The sequence below is a fragment of the Peromyscus leucopus genome, chromosome 18, assembly GCF_004664715.2.
Source record: "Peromyscus leucopus breed LL Stock chromosome 18, UCI_PerLeu_2.1, whole genome shotgun sequence".
Taxonomy (NCBI): Eukaryota; Metazoa; Chordata; class Mammalia; order Rodentia; family Cricetidae; genus Peromyscus; species Peromyscus leucopus.
The window spans coordinates 15,349,596-15,371,604 of record NC_051078.1 but is presented as its reverse complement, the minus strand read 5'-3'; the positions used below and the strand labels follow the sequence as shown (position 1 = coordinate 15,371,604).

The following is a 22,009-nucleotide window of genomic DNA, read 5'->3' as shown; positions in this document are numbered from 1 at the left end:
AATTATGAATTTGGAAGAAGCAAGGCATGCAATGTAACAGAGTGAGTTATATTGTTCCATTAAAGATGAAAGCCTGAAGCAAGATGTCTAACAGAATCCTTAACAGAATGTTAGGAATGCCCTTTGCTCTATTATGGGTAGAAATGATTGTGCCATATTTCACTAGATTGTGCTCTCTTCCTAGTTCCTCCATGCAGGAGCCCTGAGAAAGATTCCTAAAGAACATCTGGGTGCAGACTACATAAGAGCTTTACTTCTCATGGGCCAATGCTACCAGGTCCCCTATTTCAAGGCCAGGAACAAGGTCATTCTCCTTTAGGGCTGGTGGAACATTGAAATAAATACTGTACAGTTCTGTCTTCATTGCTTTTGACAAAGGCATGTGTGGACAAAGAAGGAAGCATCCAGAAACACTGAAACCAATGAGCAAAGAAAGATGTTCAACATTTCTGATAAAAAAAAAAAAAAGCAATCCATTAGGAACTGGAGACGTGGCTCCACAGCTAAGAGCATTTGTTGTTCTTCCAGATGGTCTCGGTTCAATACCCAGCACCCACATGACGACTCACAGCCATCTGTAACTCCAGTTCGAGGGGATCTGGTTCCCTCTTCTGGCCTCTGTGAGCACCAGACACGCGTGTTGTGCATTTAGACACGCACACTGTGCATTTAGCATGCAGATAAAACACTCAAACACATGCAATGAGCAAACCCAAAGCCATTTTTTAAAGAACCCACTAATTATGAAAAGTTCTATTTCCTTTCGTTTCTCTCTAAAGGACACAGGGCTGAATTTGATCATCGTTTTAGGAGTCTGAGACGTTCCAGGGTGTCGCACTTGAGAGTGTCCTCTCCAGCCTTCTTGCCTATCAGAGACTGTGGGACTGAAGATGTACAACGTCACCCTGCTCTGCTGCTGCTGTGCCCTGATGAACACCAGAACAAGGCACCTGTGGTAGCTGAATTCTCCGCAGCTGGACTCCTAGGTATCTAATGAACAGGCTCCCATTGGGAGACAACAACTGCTTCATTTCATCCTATCTCTCCTAAAAGATTCAATTATTTGGTCATAATTACGCCTGCCAGCACAGACTGCCTCCAATCTCTACATCAGCAAACTTTCCTTTTTTTTTTTTTTCCTTCTATTCCCTTTGATGCATTTTCTCCTGAATAATGCTTTTCAGGGCCCTTCACACAAAAGCGCTCTGTTCCCCGCAAACGTGGGACCTTTTCAAAACGGTTGGCACTGTAAAACATCATGTCTCTTTAAAAAAATAAAAAATAAAAAATATAAAAACCACGCTTGCACTGATATCAGACCCTAGACTTTTGCTGCTCTAAATTGGAATCTTCTCTGATAAGCCCAGTGAGGAGGATTCTAAAGCCACTGAGATAGGCCCACAAAGGGGCCCGGGCGAAGTGTCTCCGGGGAATTCTTAAATCATTCTAAGAAAGTTGTGATCCTTTTGCCGCAGGGAAATAAGGGTCTTGGTTGTTGAGTTCAAATTCAAAATGAGTCTGGCATTTTTTCTCCTCTTATCAGTTTTCAAAGCTGACTCCCCTTGTTCAATGTTGAACAACTGCTTTTTATTTTTGCCGTAAATTAAAGCCTTTAAGAGGTGGTGAGTGAGCGTGTGGCATTCGCTCTCCAACCCACATCAGCGGGTCTGGTCTTTTTAAGTGCTTCTCCACGGGTTCTGTTTGCTCTTAGTGACAGAAGCCAACGTACTCGCTCAATCATAAGAAAGAAGAGAAAGGAGATAAGGAGGAGTAGGAGTCGGCCTTGATGAAAAGAAGGAGGGGGAGCCGGGAGCCAGAATTGAGTATTTCTTCAGCTTTCACACAACATTTGGTGGGGGGAAAGCAAGTGATGTGGGAGACCATATGGGGGGGGGGGGGGCGAACAAGCAGCCGGCAGGCGAGTTGCTTTGTTTCACGGCGCTAGGATGATAACGGGAATTAATTTAGTATTGAGGCGATTTGTCCTCAGTGCTTGCTTGGGAGCCATAGAGTTTCTTAAGTTTAGATTTAAAACAGCATACTGTAAGCCAGACTCGGTGGCACACACATGGAGCCCAGCACTTGAGAAGTAGAAGCAGGAAGACCAGGAGTTCAAGACCAGCCTCTGCTAGAAAGCAAGTTCAAGACTAGCTTTGGGCTGCACACGACTGTCTCGAGATAAAGCCCACATAAGCTTTTCGGTGGCTCTTATGACCTCTTCCTGTATACCTCCATCACAGCATAGACCACCAAAACATGGCCCTCCTTCTGCAAAGTCGCACGCACGCACACACGCACGCACGCATGTTGCCTGTGTGGAAATCTTTACTTTCTTCTCCGAGGAATCATACAGGTATAGACAAATTTCTAAACCGTCTTATAATTAAATAAGAAACACAGAGCCAAGTACAGAGGTAATAGCCAAAGAGATCAGAGAACTAGCGAAGAGCCATGACTACCTTTTCTTACCACCTTGCTGCCGTCGCTTCCACAGAGAGAGTTTCTTCCCATCTAACCTATGTATTTATTGCCTTCCTGTTCTGCCTTCTCACTGGCTCTAAGCCCAGCCACATGACTTCCTCGTCACTGCCTGTCTATACAGACCTCCAGGTCTCTATGGTTGGTACTGGGATTAAAGGCTCGTGTCACCACGCTTGGCTGTGTCCTTGACCACACAGAGACTCTGCCTGCTATGTGGTCGGATTAACGGTGTGTGCTTCCACCGCCTGACTTCTGCTTATGGCTGGCTATGACCTCTGATCTCTAGGAAAACTTTATTTATTATCATACAAATAAAATCACATTTCAACACAATTTAAATATCACCACATACAGGAATCGAAAAATCCTATTCTTCGCCATATTCTTTTAAGAGTGGAGAATATTTCAGAGATTTTGTGTGTGTGTGTGTGTGTGTGTGTGTGTGTGTGTGTGTGTAAGTGTCTGTGTGGGTGTCTCTCTGTGTGTAGGTGTCTCTGTGTGTGTGCAGGTGTGTGTCTGTGTGCAGGTCTGTGTGTGTGTGTGTGTGTGTAGGTCTCTGTGTGCATAGGTGTCTCTGTGTGTACCTGTGTATGTGTGTATGGATGTCTCTCTGTGTGTATGTATGGATCTCTGTGTATAGGTGTATCTCCTCATGTGCATATGGTGTCTCTGTGTGTAGGTGTGTAGGTGTGTGTGTGTGTGTGTAGATCTCTGTGCATGCATGTCTGTATGTAGATGTCTGTGTGTTTAAGTGTCTGTGTGTGTGTGTGTAGGTCTGGGGGAGGTATCTGTGTGCAGGTGTCTGTGTGAGTATGTGTGTATGGTGTCTGTGTGCGCATGTGTGTAGGTGTCTGTGTGTGTCTCTGTATGCATGTGTGTGCATACATATGTGACTCGTGGGGAGTGTGTGTGTAAGTGTGTGTGTGTAGCTGTCTGCGTGTGTGTAGGTGTCTTTGTGTGTATACGTGTCTGTGTGTGCAGGTCTGTGTGTGTGCATGTCTGTGCAAGTGTGTCAGTATGTGTGCCTGTGTATATGTGTGTGATCTATGTATTCGTCTGTGTTATGTGTATGGGTAGTACAATTATGTCAATGCACATGCACAGAGGCCCGAGGGGACATCTGTTGCCATGCTCTAACACTCTACCACCTACTTCCTCGAGGCAGGGTCTTTCACTAAACTTTGCTAGCTATCAGCAAGCCTCAGGGACCCTCCTCTCTGCCCCTCACAGTGCTGGGTTTATACACAGCCATGCCTCACTTTCAAACAGGTATTGGAGATTGGAACTCAGGTCCTCACACTTGTACCCCAAGTACTCTGGCCCACTGAGCCATCATCCTCCAGCTCTTCCTTAAAACTTAAAAATATTTCTATACTAGGTACTATTTTAGGAACCAAATTTTTAAAGTAAATAAGGCATACTATTTTGGCAAAAGACCTTGAGGAGGTTATCTTATGGTAATTATCCAATAAGGACAGTGACCAGAAAGCACTAACTCTCTTCTAACAAAAGAAATAGATTCCAGCTCTGACAAAGACTAGAGGACTGTAATGAAAATTCATCTATGCCACTAGTCCCCGTCTCTTTCTAGAACATTTCATATTCCTCGTAAAAGCAAGGGAGATTTAAAATCCCCGCCCATTTCACTAAAACTAAGGCAGTAATAAAATACACTGTGTTAAAGCATATACTCCGGAAGTTGGAAGTGGGAGAGCACTTGCAGCATGAATAAGACCATGAGTTTGATCTACCGCAAAAACAAATGTCGTCTTGGTTACTTGGTTTTGCATTGCCATAACAAAGTACCATGACAGAGGCAACTCCTAACAAAAAGCATACAACTGGGGAGCTCATGATTCCATGATCATCATAGCAAGCGGGCAGGCATGGCAGCGGGCAGGCATGGTGCTGGAGCAGCAGCTGAGAGTTTGCATCTGATCCACAGGTACAAGGCAGAGAGGGAGAGCACTAACTAGGAATGAGATAGGTTTTTGAATCCTCCAAGGCCACCCCCAGTGACATGCCTCCTTCCACGAGACCACACCTCCTAATCCTCCCCAAACAGTTCCACCAACTGGAGACCAAGTATTCTAACATGAGCCTATAGCACAATTCTCATTCAAACCACCACATTGTTGGTGGTGGATATTTAAAATAAATACATTTTAAAAGGCATGTGCTCTGGAGACATATTATAGGTCGAGTCCCCACATTCCCATGAAGGCAAATGATTTAGACAGCCCTATCCAACAGGACACTCTGCTAGTGACAGGCAGGTTCTCTACGATGTCCAGTGAAATGGCCGCTTGGCACTACAGCTACAGAACATTTGAAATGTGGCTAATGCAACTGAATATTTGACTCACGGCCTTAATTAATTTCACTTAAGTATCAGTAAGCACATTTTACCATACTGGTCAACAGGAAGCTAATATTTTCTCATCTAGAAAAATGGAGGTTATGAGTCATTTTCACCATACAGCTTTTAAAAATGTAGAAATATAATGTGTTGAAAGCGCAAGTTTCCCTAAGTTAAATATTATTGCTCATATTGCATTAAATTGAGTTTATGTCTCAGTTTTCAGACTTGAATGGGTTTTGCTCTCTCGGTAAATCATCACTAAGGAACTGCAAGCATATCCAGGAGAGAGGTCGTGTCACATTCCTTTTGAGTTGCTAGTGCTTGGAAAAGCCTGGCATATGAGAAATGCCCAACTCGACTGAATACAGCAGCTGCTGAAGAGACCCCACCGCTCCACACCAGGATGAATCCAAGTGGAACTCTCGCCATTCCTAATTTCCAGTCACATTAGGGCTCCGAACCAAATCGCGGTTCTGCTCTTTTCTAGCTGAACGACCTTAGGGAAATTACCTGACTTCTGTGAACCTTAGAATTGCCATCTGTAAAATGGTGAAGGTCTTGCAGACCTCTCCAAAAAAACGAGCCGACTGATGCCAGGCAGAATGAGTGGGGGAGGGGCAGGGGGGGCCTGTCAGCTTCTGTTTCTTTCTCTCTAATGGTGGTGTCTGTGACCGGACCTACCCAGGGATGTCGTTCTTCACACAGCAATAAAGAGGCTGGGGTGGTAATTACCTCTCTTTTCCTAGAATTCAATCATTTTGAATTTCTTCTTCTGAACTTTCAATTTAAAAATGCAAATATTTCTGGTGGGGGGGGGATTGCTCCCTGGTCATCACTTTCCTCCACACCTGAAGATGGGTAATGAACTTCTCCAGCTTGCTGGGGGAATACCAATTTTCACCCAGCTGTGGGTGTCTGTGAGTACCCTCACTTTGGATCCTGGGCACCACAGACTTAAGTCAATCTTGGGTGTCGGGGCAGGGGACATGGGAAGATTGCTGCTTAGAATCAGCTTTAAAAGCAGGATAAAGGGAGGGATTGAGACTAGAGGGTTTAATCCCAAGTCACTGTAGATAGCTTCAAAGAGCAAAACCAGGTTCCTGTGAGCACAAATTTTAGGCACAAATTTGGTTTTACAATGCACGGGCGCTTTAAATAATGTAGAGGACTTTTTAAATAGAATGTAGTACTGTGATGTGTGCTCTCAATGCTCCTGAGACAACAGGCTCTATAAAAAGTCTTGGGGAACGCCGGGCGGTTGTGGCACACGCCTTTAATCCCAGCACTCGGGAGGCAGAGCCAGGTGGATCGCTGTGAGTTCGAGGCCAGCCTGGGCTACCAAGTGAGCTCCAGGAAAGGTGCAAAGCTATGCAGAGAAACCCTGTCTCGAAAAACCAAAAAAAAAAAAAAAAAAAAAAAAAAGTCTTGGGGTGGGGGGGGGGGGTGGGGTGTTTTCTTATAGGCACTTCACAAAACAAGGCATAATACTGTGATTGGAAACATGGGAGTTCCTGTCAAGGAATGCTGCCCTGTCACTTAAAAAAACGTTCTGGAATTTGATGAGACGCATCAGTCTCCACGTGAGCTTAAGAGGCACAGAGGATAAGTAGACCTACTTGGTATTTATGTCAAGCTTGCTCCTCTCCAAAGATCAAAGCATTATTTCATCATCCTGCACACAGGGAGGTTAAGTGGCTTGCCAGCATCACACTGAGAGCTGATGGTAGGCCTTGGATGTCAGGGCATGGAGTCCTGTATGCTGCTGCCTGAGGACAGAGCTCAGCAGGCTCCTATGGCTTAAGTATGCTGTCCCGAGGTGCTGTGCCCTTCTCTTTTCCCAGTGACATGGGAGATTTGCCTCCTCATGATAAATGAGAGCATTGAGCAGCTTCAACCCCATGAAGATCAAAGGGGTGAGCCACCTTCTAGCAAGCCTGGTAATTGGGTCAAGGACGGGACAGAAAAACAGAACTAGTCTTTCCAACAGGCAGAGAGTGTATTTATAACCAAAAAAAAAAAAAAAAAGTCATTTCTGAGTCCTGTGCAAACTGTGTAATTAAAATTTGAGAAAACTATTCAATTTAACATATGTGGAATTTTGAGTTTTTGTATCTATTTATCAAATCCACATCATCACCAGTTCAGATCCTGGCTTTCCTATTTACCAACTCTGTTACCACAGGAAAATTATTTAACACTTCCCTGCCTCGTTTCCCCATTCATAAATTCAAAACAGCTCGGGTAGTTTTGAGTTTTCAATGGGTTCCTTTACATTCAATACTCAGAGTTCCTGGTACTCTAATAAGAGACTATAATTAATAGACACATAAAATGTATATATTTGCTACCTCTGGAAAAAAAAAAGTGTCATTGCTGATGGCAGTGATGATGGCTGTTTAAAGCACTCGGCTTCAAGGACAGAAGCGATGACAGCATTTTCAAGGCTCTACCATCTTCACTGGGTCATGGGTACACCCCAAACCAAATTTCTCCTGAGGGAGAAGATGGAAACAGACTGACATGTGAGCTCTGGGTTAAAAAGCAGTCAGAGGAGGAAAGATGAATCGGGCTTTCTGAAAACACACCATCATCTCCGAATCACTGCTGCATCCTTGAATGGCTAGAGTGACAAATGGCACGAAGTAGGGAGCCAGATGCCTGGGCAGGCTTAGCGCTGAGCTCATGTGTCCTCTGGGAAAGAGGAAGCTGCAGAACAAGACCATCGATGCACCTCTCCCATTGAGATCAGGCCCAGACTTCACTTCAGGAAGAGCCTGTCCTGAAAACATGGTGGTGGCCAGGGCTCATGCGGGACCAGTGTGAAGACCCAGAGTTCCCAAGAGAGAAAGATCGGAAAGGTGAGATGGTTATCTGTGGTCTTGTTACAGACCTAGCAAGAGGCATCTCTTCCATCAGCAGGGACCAGCCAACCTTTGTAAACGTGAAAGCTTGTGTCCTCACCTCCTGCTGTGAGGATTCAAGTCTGAGCCCCAAGGGAAGGAAACAGACCACATCTCCTGCCAGCCCTGGGAGCATTCTGTTGTAATAAGCAAGGGTTAAGTTTAAAATGCACTCACTTCCCTGAGACACAGTGGAAAGTATGATCTGAGGTAATTCACTTTTATTTTTCCTGTAAAGTAGAAACACAGCAGTGATTACAAGGGGGGGAAATGGACCTAACTGCAAAGCCTTTTTTAAACTCTAAAACAGTTATATTAAAAACTAGCATTAATTGCACCTAAACTGCCCAAACGTGAGCAAGGAAGATTGTACTTAATGCACATGCATTTAAGTGTATTATGGCCGTAAATGCTGCAGGATCCATCTATGGTGCATGACTTTCTCCTCACGGCCAAAGGCTGCTTTTGATTTGACAAGCGATGCCACCAGGACAGAAGCTATGCCCCGTGAGTATGTGCCGGAGGAGCAATCACCCCAACACAGCAGTACACCTAGCTCCTTGAGCATATGCTGTGCTGCATTCGGTATATCTGTATTACCAATATGCTAAACACAGCGTCTAAAATGTAAAATAAGATGCATACTTTCTAATGCTTTCATTAGGATTTTTTTTTAAGGAAATTTCTGGTGCAACTATGCTTATCTTTTTTCCACTCCACAATGCCTCTTTGTCCTGGTTAGAATTTTGTCAACTTGACATGAGCTAGAGTTGTCTAAGAAGAACCTTGTTTGAAAAAAAAAAAAAAAAAAAATCTCCATTAGATTGCCCGGAGGCAAGTTTGTAAGGCATGTTTCTTGATGAATGATTGATGTGGAAAGGCCAAGTTCACCGAGGGACAATGTCATCCCTGGGCTGGTATTCCTGGATGGTATAAGAAATCAAAGTGAACAAAGCCAGGACGATCAAGCCAGTATCACTCCTCCAGGGCCTCTGCTTCAGTTCCTGTCTCCAGGTTCCTGCTTTGAGGTCCTGCCCTGACTTGCCTCAATAATAAACTGAGATCCTCAAAGCAAAAATAATAAATAATAACAATAATAATAATAATAATAATAACAACCCTTTTCTCTCCAGGATGTGTTCAGTGGGTATTTTATCATAGCAATAGAAAGCAAATGAAGATACCTCTTATGGAAAGGTACACTCTACAGGCTTGAACTCAAACAATGATGGTGAAAGTGTATATATTTTAAATTCTGGCTGCCCCTCTCTGAAAAATGGAAACTACTTAAGGAGGTCAGTCTATGGGTGCGATTTCCCCTCTATTGTGAGGAATGTCTATATTCTAGAGGGCACAAGGCATTGAACCCTGAGACATTTGGACACCTCTAGTTCCATCCAGAAATCAAGGCCAGGGCAGGCTTAGCCTATATTGAAAAGAACAAGACTACATTATTACCTAGATCTGTAGCAATAATTTGGAAAAATAAGACCACCTTTCCCTGACCTCCTCAGTCAATTCATGCAGCATCTCAAAAAGGATATTGTAGTGATTTGAACAGTAATTGTCACCCATAGTCTTGGGTATTTGAACACTTGGTCCCCAGTTGGTGGCACTGTTTTGGGAGGTTTAGGTGGTATAGCCTTGTTGGAGATAGTCTGTCACTTGACGTAGACTTTCAGAGTTTAAAGACTCACACCATTTCCAGTTTGCTTTCTTCTTCATGCTTATGGTAAAAGATGTGAGCCCTTAGCATTCTGTTGTAGCCACCATGCCTACTGCTTGCTGCCCCCAACTCCCCACCATGACAGAATTCTCCCTCTGTAACCTTAAGCCAAAATAAACTTTCTTTTATGTTGCCACTGTGAGACCAAAATGAGCCATCTTAGAAATAAGACCAAAATGCTTTCACCCTAAAATTAAGACCTAAGATTTCTCCTTTTAGGAATAGGCCATTAGTTACTGAAACCAGTCAGTTCAGATTCCAGAAACCAGGAAGTGTAGAAGTTCAGAGTCACAAGATAGTCACGAGGTAATGCCTGCCAGACTATGGAATGTCCTCTCCCTGGTTTCCAGGGTAACTGGCCACAGAAATGCCCCCACCTGAGGGCAGCCAATGAGAAATGGTCGTGGGCAACCACTCCCTTAGAAGTAATTTCTAGAAGTCCCTAGAAGCGAGCCAATCAGAATTGTACCTGTACTAGCACCCCTAAATGATGTAACCTTGTGACTTTTCCCTTTAAAAACTGAGCTTGTAGACAGGTGGGCGCTTCCTCCAGCCTCCACTGCGTTGGATGTATTGGACGAAGTCCCTGCCTAGGCTTGTATATCCAGAATTAAACCTTGCTTTTGCATTCCGGCATGCTCGTCTTTGGTGGTCTCTCTGGGGGTCACGATCTGGGCACAACAGCCACAATAACAGAAAAGTAACTAATGCAAGCATAGGTTATGAGTCCAGGAGAAGATGTTTCCTTCAACTGTCTTTCTTCCTAAAGAAGTCTGCATTTTCTACAGTGTCATTGGCTACAGTGACCACTAGTAGATTGCAAACCACAGATACATGTAAATGTACACATGCAAATGAAATTACCAGCATTCAACATCAGCTTAGCTTAGGACACATTAAAGAAAACTACGGGAACGTAGCCAAAGGATCAGGACCACCATCGCACCAGAAGGAATGACCCTGGCAAGGAAGCCAAATGAACTGAAATAGACACTAGGGAGAAGAATCAACAGAGCAACTGAAAAGCTAAATGTCTCTTTAAGAACCAGAAACTTGATTCAGAAACCACACCCAACTAAGCTGCTTGGGCAAGGGGGAGGGGGAGGACTCTTCCCTCCAACTTCCATTGTTTGCACATGTGAGAATTTCTTCAACTGAATCAACTCCCAACTCCACCTCCTGCCCCCATAAGCATCTAGATACAAATCCAGATTGTCTCTACCTCCCTAGTTCAGTCTCCTTGGGGGCAAAAGCCCCCACCTACTCCAGTGTCGTCCACTGTGGTGGTTTGAATGAGAATAGCCTCCATAGGCTCATTTGTTTAAATGCTTGGTTCCTAACCCAATTAGCGCAACTGTTTGAGAAGGATTAGGAGGTGTGGTTTTGTTGAGTAGGTATGACCTTGTTGGAGGAGGTGAGTCAGTAAGGGTGGGCTTTGAGGTTTCAAAATCCCATGCCAGGCCCAATCTCTCTTTTCTTTGTCTTTCTCTTCCTCCATACTCTGTGTGTCTATCCATCTGCCTCCTCCTGTCTGTCTGTCTGACTGTCTCCAACTTTTGGAAAAGATGTAAGTTCTCAGCTACTGCTCCAGCACCACACCAGCCTGCTGCCATGTTCCCCACCATGATAGTCATAAACTAAACCTCTGAAACCATGAACCAGCCCCCAAGTAAATGCTTCCTCTTATAAGTTGCCTTGGTCATGGTGTCTCTTCACAGCAATATAACAGTAACCAAGACACCCACACACATACTGATATCACAGCCCCTTAGACACCTGCACCAAAATGCTTGGCAGAAATTGCCATTATCATAGACTTTGTTCTAAATTTTTATTGTAATATTTAATATAGCTCAGATATAATTTTGAACATAGCATGAGGTGAATTAGTGAGGTGGGCAAAGCTCTTTTCTACATTCTAGGTACAATAATAAAATACTTTAGCACCCTGCAATATATGGTTAGGTCTCTCTCTGCTTACCCTGCCTCCCTCTCTTTCTCTTTAAGGGGAAATAGAAGCAACCTTCACATCTTTAGCTCCTCTTCTTGGGCTCCACAATAGCTACCTTTGTTCTAAGACTATCATCCTAAAAGTAAAGCCAACAGACATAATGGGATGTTCCTTAGTAGGTGTGATTTAAAGAGAAGGCTATTCTGATTCAAATGACCTACCTTCATAGCCTCTATTGGTATTGAAAACTCCACCATTAAAGCTTCATAGGTTTTCTCATTCATGGCAGAATGGCCAGCATCAGCCTCTGAAGTCAGTAAAGCTGTGGAGGTGCATGGAGGACACATCGGTATGGACTGCAGCCAGAGTACCCGAGATTCATCTGGCCCTGCAACCTTGACTTCTCTACAGAGCTCAGACCAGGTCTGAGACTCTAGGTATATCTCAAATCTGGCATCTCCTGGAGGCCCTGACACCCATGGCTCCGAGCACTCTCCACTCGGTTTTCCCTGTCTATGCCATGTTTAGAGACCCACTCCACATTAAGTCTGACTCTTCCCATCTCTGAATGACCTTTGCCAGCTGGTCTTAAGGTCATGCCCGTCTCACAGAACAAATGGTACATGAACAAATAATTATCAGGCAGCATTGTAAAGGCCAGCATAGAAGTAAGGCGGGGTGCTGTAGACACATCTAACTCTGACTGGAAAAGGATTCAAAGGGGCTGGAACTGAGCTAAATCCAAAAGGATTTCAACAGAATTGCGCCAGGCAGAATGGACCACCTGTGTGCACCTCAAGGAAGGTTGAGACTCTTTCTCTGCCTCTCTCTGTACGTTTCTTATATCTGTCACTGTACCTCTGTCTCTGTCTCTCGATCCCTCTCGATCTCTGTCTCCCTGTCTGTTTCCCTCTCTTTGATCCTTTCCTGCTTCCTCCCCCTCCCCGCTCTCTTTGCTGATATGGAGAATCTTGTAGGGGCTGGTTAATGGTTTCATAAGATCAGACTTTCTTATCTATATGTAAGAGGGGACTAACCAACATTAAATGAAGAAATGCTAGTGTTTTTATGTCAGGAAGAAGACAAGGATCTACAGGTGGCTTCTGAAGGGAAGGCTCTGTCATTTCCAGAAGTCAGATTTCTTACTCCCTTGCAGTGTCTCTTAACTCAAGTTAATGTTGTCCTCTGAAGAACAGCTTAGGTTTCTGCAAATGGGATGGGCATCCAATAAAGATGCTCTTGACAGCTAATGGGTAGTGGCTACCAATGCTCCTAGATGCCTTATAATCACAGGACATTTTCCTATATACAACAACAGCAGCAGCCACGAAGTACCAAGAAAGTCTGTCCTAAAAGAAGATAGGGTGGCCAGGGGTACAATATGGCAAAGCCCACAGAGAAACCAAACTGGGAAACTTTAAGGATGTCATAAATCTTGCTATCAGCATACACACCGGATTATGCTCAGATGTCCCTATAGCCTGGCAATTTGAACTCTTCTTACTCATTCTACTGTGTGAGATGAATGATCTTATTAAAATAATTTGGAACTGACCAGTTGATATTTTGTAGAGGAAATCATTTGTTGGAATTGATACTTGACTAATCACGGCATTATTTGGGATCACGGCTAATCAAAGCATTCAACTAGCCTACACTGAGGTGCAGAATCATAGCCTCGGGCACCACTCCAGGAATAAACAGCAAGCAGCTTCTGCTTCTTATATATCAGTGGCCTTCAATCCAGGCATAAACACATGGAAAAGTATCTCCTGCAACCAGAAAAGCCAGGAATCACCAACTCACTAGACTTCTCCACGGTGCTGCAGGCTACAAAGATTTCTCACAAGGAAGCAATCCAATGTGCCCTCACTTTTTAAATTCAAGTCTTACTTGAAGTTCAAAGAAGCCAGAGTCCTTAAAATGCAAACTCTAGGGCTGAGTATATCGCTCAGTTGGTGGACTAGCATACATGAGGCGCTGGGTTTGATCCCCAGCATCACATAAACCAGGCAAAGTAATGCATGTCTGTAATTCCAACACTTGACAGGTGAAGACAGAAGTATTAGATGTTCAAGGTCACTCTGAGCTATATAGTGAGTTTAAGGCCAGCAGCCTAGGTTACATGAGACTCAAAAAAACAATTACTCAGCCTTTGGCGGGGAAGCAGGAGGATTGGGAGTTCAAGGCCATCTTTGGCTACATGAGAAGTTCAAAACCACCCTGGGCTACATGAAAACCAGTCTCAAAAAAAGGGGAGGCCAGGGGCTCAATATGTATGCTACAATGGATATAACCACAAAGGTTAGGTACCCAGTAAGAGATGAGAGGGAAGGAGAGGATCTTCCAAGGAAGGGGAAATAGAATTGTTATGGAGAGACAGAGGCATGGGGATACTAGAGTGAGAGGATTAAATGGGGCAAAAATGGAAGGGAGGTATAAGGGCATATGGAAAGAGACAAGTAACAATAAGAGCCATTGGAGAGCCCATATGGAAACCTGTTACTGAATAAGCTTCCTACAATGCATACATGTCTGATAGAAATCGGAATAGAGTCAACGAATAATGGGAAGACAATGACCAAACTGGACATCTTATGCCACCAAGCAAAACCCCCAGTGCCAGGAATGGGTCATATATAGTTGAGTTTTGGGCCAAAGAGGCCCCATGGAAACCCCCCAAACATCTCAGGCTATTGCCAAGGCTATTAGTTGCTCTCCACAAACTGATGTTAAGTCCTTATTACTGAAGGCAACACTTATACATCTCACTGAATACAGGATAGAAGATTCACCCCCCTACTGACTAGCATTAGTGGTAGTGGAATGCACTCTTCGTGCTACCAGAGGAGAAATCTAATCATCAACCCACCTACAAACTTTGTAGCCTACAGTGGTGACATGCCCAGGAGATATGCTCAACAGTGCAATAGTGATGCAAACATTATAGTAACTAGCCACTCTCTGAATGGATTTAAGGCCCACTCCATGAGATGGAACTTATGCCTGACACTACCAGAAAAGCCAAGAACCAGAAACTAGATAGGCCATGGTCCTAGGGGAAAATCTGCTATTATTATTCTGCTACAGAAATTTAGCAACAAAAGGACTCATAATGACATGCAGCTATACCCAAAAAGCAGTGCCTTGCTCAACCATCATCATAAAAGCTTCTTCTTGCACCAGATGGGAAGCAATACACAACTGAACAATATGAAGAGAGTGAGAGATAGTGGAGTCATCAGTCTTAAATGGGATGTCTTAATCAAACTCTCCACTCAGGGCTTAGGGAGCAATGAGGAAGAGAAGGTGGAAAGATTCCAAGAGGCGGGGGACATGGATGACTCCGAAGAAAGTGTCCTCCAGACATAATAGGACGGATTGACATATAAACTCACAAGGCCTGCACAAGTTCAAGCCAGACTGATTCCCAGTGTTGAGAAATAGAAGCTGTTATGGGCTCCCAGCCCTAACCAAGAAGTGGTCTGCAATTGGTACCCACTTGCGAAGGAAAATGCAGTCTTCTCCCATGGGGTCTCACTGGCTGTATTAACCACACTCCAGGGCAGGCACCATGCCCAGGAGTAGATGGCCGACATAAAATCAACTCAGTGGTATTTTTGTAAAATGCTTGGGCATGTTTTTTTCTTGTCTTACTGGTCTTTTGATTGTAAATTTTGGTTTCTGATTTTGTGTTGTGGGTGTTTCTTGTTTTTTATACTTATTCATCTTTTATTATTTGTTTTTTGAGAGAAAAAGAAGGGCATGGAATTGGGTAGGGAGGGAGGATCTAGGAGAAGTTGAGAATGGGAGAAAGTGCAATCAGGATATATTATATGAAAACAATTTTTCAATAAAATAAAAAATAGAAGCTGAGGGAAAAAAAGGCAGAGGAGGGCTAGTGTGGCTCAGTGGTTACGAGCACTTGTTCCTCTTGCAGAGGATTCCCAGCACCCACATGGTGGCTCACAACCATCTGTAACTCCAGTTCCAAAGGAACTGATGCCCTCTGCTGGCCTCTGCAGACACCAGGCACACGAGTGGCATATAGACGTATGTGCAGGCAAAACACCCATACCCATAAAATAAAATAATATTTCAAAAATTCATAAAAGTATTTTAAAGAGGAAAAATATATAAACGGGCCAAAAACATGTTTTAAAAAAAATCAATAGATGTTGAAATTTGTGATAGCAAAATGTGCTCCAGCTAGACTGGGAGAGAAAATGGTCCCTTTTTCAGATAACGTCCTTTCGTTGCTTTCATTTCTGCCCAGGTCGTCACAGCTCACCTTTGTCTTATTAGTGCCGCCTCCACCACGACAGTTCAGCAACTGGGGGCTGTGAATTAGAGGCAAAGACTAGGCACCAACCCCAGGAGCCAAGCTGAACCTCACAAATTGGAGAACCTGCCCTCTCGACAGTTTTCAATTGAGAAAATGGGATTTCATCATAAAGACAATACCCGTGCAAGCTGTTGGGCAGGAAAGGGCACTTGTAAGTACAGTGTTTTATGGGTTCAAACCATGGGCCTCAGAAGAGACTGGATTTTGTGATCTGCAAGGATTAAAAGGATCTCTACAGAGAATTTTTTTTCTGCAAAGTCTATTTCTGGAAGGACATAATAGAAACCAGTGTCAGGAGTGCCCCCTGGAGAGGGTGATTCAAGGAGTCAAGAGGAAGAAAAAGAACTGTTTAGAGTATACCCTTTGAATTCTGGGCCCTATATGTGCATCAATTGTTACAAACTAATTTTAAATAAATATTAATAAAATTAAGGCTGAGGAGACTAATCCCCCAAAGTCTTGCTACACAAGCCTTAGAACCGCAAGGTAGAGGACAGCTGAGGAGGAATAGTACTCAAGGACATCCTTTGCACATGTACATCTACACATACCCACAAACACGCATATATAGACTACACAATCAAAAATGTGAGTTGATAAAAACAACACCAAATTAGTGAATTGCCAGGTCCTTTACTGTGACTCAGTCTCCTCTTGTCTGCCTGTCCCATGAGACTCCCAGAATTTGAAAGTTCTCCAGGAGTCAGGAAAGACAGAGGTGAAACAGTATCTTCTGGACATTGACAGAACTGCAGTGCTCATGAGCTCATGGCACCTGGGGTTACATGCACAAAATGTCAAGTCAATCAGCATTCTCACATGGAGGGGGAAAGAGTCATGAATCATCTTCAGTTATGGGTAGGGATTCACTCATAAACTGAGGCTCTTTGGAAAGCCGATGGCTTCTAGAGAAGGGAAAGTCAGTTTTCTTTAGGGGTGTGGCCTCTGGTATATCAATCATGCTCTGGTGGATAGCCCCCAGACCGAGAAATAACTAGGCAGCACAAATTGGACTCAGGAGGTTATAAATACAAAGAACCAAAGAGAGGTAAAGGGATGGGAGTGGATTTGAGAAGAGTTATGGGGAGGAATGGGGGGTGAATATAATCAAAATACATTATACTAAATCCTCAAATAATAAAACATTCACATTCTCAATTCTTTACAGTACAATCTTCATGTTTACTTCTGAACTCCAGAACTAAGGTCTTCTTTATCAGGAAATCCCAACCCCGAGTATCTCAAAGACAGCATATTCCAACCCAAATCCTCCATTTCCTCATCCCTCCAAGCTCTGCCTTCTTCCAGTAGTCTTAATAATTACTATAAATAACCAGCCATTTATTTTCTCAATAAAAACTTTACCATTTCCTTAGGGGCCCTCCTCCCTCTCCTTGTCTTTAACTACCGTCATAAAATATTATTAAATCTTTTCCTATAGGGTTAAGAGAGTATTAAATAGACACCCCCACTACTGCGCTGCTTCTCCCTAGCTCAACACCTGATAGAGAGCATGCGAGCAGCGTAGCTAACTTTCCATATTGATTATTCTCCACACTTTTGCAGCGCCCACCCGCCCTTCCCCCTTGTCATCTTTCTCAAACACAAATATACCTGAGTTGATCGGGATCATGCTTCAGAACCTCGGACAGTTCCCTAGCACCTACCCAAAAAAAACAAAACCCATTTGTCCGACGTTGACAAATGACTTCCACCTCTGATGTAAGCTGTCCGGTAGCCACTCTGGTCTATGAGACCTGCTACTGGTACCTGCTGCATGCCTCCACAACTTCGTGTTTTCTCTTCCCTCAACTTGGGAAGCCGCCTTTTCTCTTTCCACCAGACCTTGTCCAAAACTGAGCTCTCTGCTCACCATTCCCAACTTCTATTCTGGTTCTGTTCTCTCTGAATGATTCTGTCCTCTGGGATCCTCTAATGCTTTGCATATACCCAAGCAATAGCCCTAAACAAACTCTTTTCTGATTATTTGTGATTCTATCTCCCCTGCCAGATGTCAACTGCTCTAAAAAAAATAAAATAAAATAAAATAAAATAAAAATAAAAAAGCAAACTATATTTTATTCATCTCTAAATCGGCTGTACTTCCCTGCTAACGCTGCACATAAATATTGCTGAATGAATTGGCTGAAAGTACTTTCGTAAAAATGTAACACATTATCCCAAAATTTTATAGACTTCTGTGGCTAAAATCTCATTTCTTGGCCCTCTCTTTCTGCATACCTATTGGCACGCTATCACGGGTCTCAGGAGGGCCAGTTCCTCAAAGAGGGCTAACAAAGTGCCTGCTTTTTGTAAACAGGGCCATTTGTAAACCCTCTGGGCTAGATTTAGAGATTGCCTTTCTAACTCTGACAACGCTCCTCTGAGCACTTCACTCTAAGAAGCATTTCTTTTCCAAATGTCTGGAGTCCTATAAGTAACCTTTGTTTACCCTGAAACACTTTCAGAGCAGCTGAACAAAGCTAAAAAAACCAATGTAGTGACCCTACAGGGACCCACCTGGCCAGCAGCTCGTGCCAGCCTAGGAGGGGGATGGGGGCGCCAGAAGTTCAGCTCTAATCCCTCCCCACCTCTGTGCGGCTATCAGCCACTTAACTGCTTGCTCCTTGAGGGCTCTCTGCTCCCCAGTGAAGACCTTGGCAGCCCATTAATCATGTGCTTATTCAAGGCAAACAGCATCATAAGCAAAGTGATAACTTGAGTGCCTTGAAGAACAGTGGGCAAGAAATTAGCCTAAGATTGGGGTGAGGCATTCATTCGAATGGAGCCCAGAAAGGCAGACACCCCTGGCAGCTCCCAGCCTCAGGGTCTTTCTTTACCCTGCTCTTCTGACTTGTTAATATATATAATGGAGTTTTTATCTGAATCTGCCAAATGTTAATGGACTGGACATCATTAATGTAATTTTTGGCTGTATATATTGTATATACTTATTGGATTATTAGATAGTTTTTCTTGTATGAGTTATAAGCTTTCTTTAATTTTAGACAAAAAGAGAGAAAATGTGGTGGTATTGTGTTCCCCAAAATATTGTGTACCTTAATAAACTTATTCTCTACCTGAAATATTTGCATTCGGATCTCTGTTCTAATGTCACCTGCCAAGGAGCACCCTGGGGACCCATAGCAAAAGGTAAAACAATTGATTCTCCATATCCTCCTCCTGCTCCATTCGCCTTCACAGTACCTACCTACCAGCACCTGTTAATGTGACTAACAACCGACGTCATATTCCGTCTATTTCCGTACTAACCATTGCTCTCTCCATCCTGTCAGCCAGGGCAGCAAGATGTTGTCTCTTCCCCAAACTACCCAAACGTATAGGTGTTTCCCAATAAGTATGACACTTTTCAAGTATGGTAAATAGAATACAGGGCATCTGGCACTTGTAGAGTGTACAATCCCGTTTATGATAGGGCTAACTCTTTAACAGTTAAGGGTTCGCAATTCACCATCCCCACCGCCGCTGCTGCTCACCCACAGCATCTTTAAATGACTAAATCTTGTGGCTTCTCAGTCTACTCTCAGCCCTCCCATGGGCAAGGAGAGAATGGATATAAGGGCCACAAGATGAGTCTTTTGAGGAAAGCCAGCAGGCAAAAAAAGAAGCAAATGCTTCGTTGCTACCTGGAAGTGATGAACAGAATGGAAGAATATTCAAGAAGCTAAGATTGTTAGGTGGTGGTGGCGGCGGCGGCGGCGGCGGCGGCGGCGGCGGCGGCGGCGGCGCACGCCTTTAATCCCAATCCTCGGGAGGCAGAGGCAGGTAGATCTCTGAGTTCAAGGCCAGCCTGGTATACAGAGTGAGTTCCAGGACACCCAGGGCTACACAGAGAAACCCTGTCTTGAAAAATCAAAGAAAAAGAAGAGGAGGAGGAGGAGGAGGAGGAGGAGGAGGAGGAGGAGGAGGAGGAAGCTAAAATCTACAGAAGGAACATAACAGATTTCTGAGTTTGATGAAAACGATGAGAGAAGAGCTTAATAATAAGGCACTATGATGCATGCATATGAACCTCAACCTCCTGAACCCATTGGGAGCCTCCCAATGAGAGGCTCAGGTGTCCTGGCTATGTGCCAATGTTTCCCTTCCTTTTCTCACCAGGAATGAAGATTCCTAGTAATGGAGGATACAGAGGCTGAACCAGCCATCTTCTGTAACCAGGCAAGGCTTCCAGTAGAGGGATTGGGACACCAACCCAACCACAAAACTTTCAACCTAGTTGCCCTGTCTGTAAAATGTGCTAGGGTAAAGGTATCTCAGAACTAGTTAAGAGTGGTCAGCCAATGACTGGTCCAATTTGAGAATCATGACACAAGAGGGAACCCATGCCTGACACTGTCTGGAGAGCCAGGCACCAGAGGCTTAATAGCCCAGATAGGCCCAATCATCATCAGAGAGGCTTCATCCAGCAACTGATGGGAGCAGATACCCACAGCCAAATAATTGGACAGAACTCAGGGAACCCTCAGAAGAGGGAGGGAAGAATTGTAGGTACCAGAAGGGTCAAAGACACCACAAGAAAATCGCCCACAGAATCAATCAACCAGGGCTTATAGGAACTCGCAGAGACTGAACCAACAATCAGAGAGCCTGTATGGGTCTGAGCTAGGTCCTCTGCATATATGTTATGGGTGTACAACTTGATGTTCTTGTGGGACCCCTAACAGTGAGAGTGAGTGGGTGCTGTCTCTGACTCTTTCGTCTGCTTTGGGGACCCTTTTCCTAGTACTGGGTTCCCTCATCCAGCCTTAATATGAGGAAAGGTACCTAGTCTTATTGCAACTTGATATGCCATGTTTGGTTGATACCCCTGGGAGGCCTGCCTGTTTCTGAAGAGAAATCGAGGAAGAGTGGAGAGCAGGGCAGAGGGAAGAGGGGGGGACTGCAATCAGGATGGAAGGAAGGAAGGAAGGAAGGAAGGAAGGAAGGAAGGAAGGAAGGAAGGAAGGAAGGAAGGGAGAGAAAAGAAAGAAAAAAGAAAGGAAGGAGAGAGGGAAGGAGGGAGGGAGGGAGGGAGGGAGGGAGGGAGGAGGGAGGGAGGGAGGGAAAGAGAGAAAAGAAAGGAAGGGAGAGAGGGAGAGACTGCCCCAAGCAGAACATTAAATATTTCAGTAAAGTGAGAGAGATGACCCAAGCTAGATTATCAGAGGCCAGAGGTACCAGCTGAAGAGCATCTCCAGCCTGCTCTCCCTTCTCCAGAGAAGTGCCGGGGTTCTCACGGCTAAATATGAAATCAATTCAAGTGAGCATTGACCATCTTACCCTGCTGTGACCTTCACATAGCTTAGTTCTGAATACAGTACTCACGGTTCTGGAGTGTAGAGAGGGTCAGAGCCATGCCGCACGTACTGAGTACAGTGGAATACTCTATAGGCCAGGCCAGCCAGGAAGTCTCTTGGGCTCAGGTAGCCAGCCACTGGTCTCACTGTGAAGCCAGACCGCTCTAAAGAGACAAGAGGAAGAACCAACTAAATTCGAGCCTCGGGACCTGAGTGCCTACCCATGGGTTGTTAGCATGAAGGTATTTGGTTTTTTGGTCTTTTTGGTTTTTTCTTAATAATCTTTCAAGAACTAGAAGCTCCTTTACCATTTCTGCCACTTGCTATGTGTGCCTTCACCCTTTGGGGTTGTAAGGATGTTTCAGAAACAAAGTCATACAGGTTTTAAAACTCCTGACGAATGAATGACATCTCCTATTAACAGACATCATGTTTGTGGACTCTGGTGACTAAAATACTACGCTGACGCCCACAAATGACGGTTTCCAGGGGAACAAGACGCTCGTTAAAAAGGAAGGGTAAAGGTATTTTTAGGGACTTAAATTCAGAAGCCAAATTAGGATAAGAAAACTCAAATATGTAGGAGGAGATTAAAGTCTAGCATGGCGCTTACTACATACTCTCAGTTTCTTCCCTTGGGGATCCACTCTGCATGCCAGTGTTGGGTAACACACAGCCCAGGCTCTCCCTCCACCAGCGTCTTGGAATCATTTCCTTTGTGGCTTTTTGTGTAAGTCCCAACCATCGTGCTGTATTGTTGCTCTCTGTGCTATTCCACAAAGAGTCACTGTGATTTGAAGTGGTACCGGAGCACCACATACTGTATTGCTTTATGGTAAAGAACGAAAATAAGAATACCATAGAATCTGAAGTTACCACTAGCTAAATAAACCTACAGCTCACCAAGGGTCCCAGTTTTATTTTCAAGAAGGTGTTTTATTGAA

The 22,009-nt window shown here is 44.2% G+C and overlaps 1 protein-coding gene across 1 annotated transcript in view; it reads right to left on the bottom strand.

Annotated features, from left to right (window-relative positions):
* Tph2 (tryptophan hydroxylase 2) overlaps positions 1-22,009 on the bottom strand; it is a 104,983-nt gene that overhangs the window by 41,936 nt on the left and 41,038 nt on the right. The window contains exon 7 of the mRNA XM_028877930.2: positions 21,094-21,229. Coding sequence (XP_028733763.1) covers positions 21,094-21,229 — 136 coding nt within the window. The remainder of the gene's footprint in view (positions 1-21,093; positions 21,230-22,009) is intronic.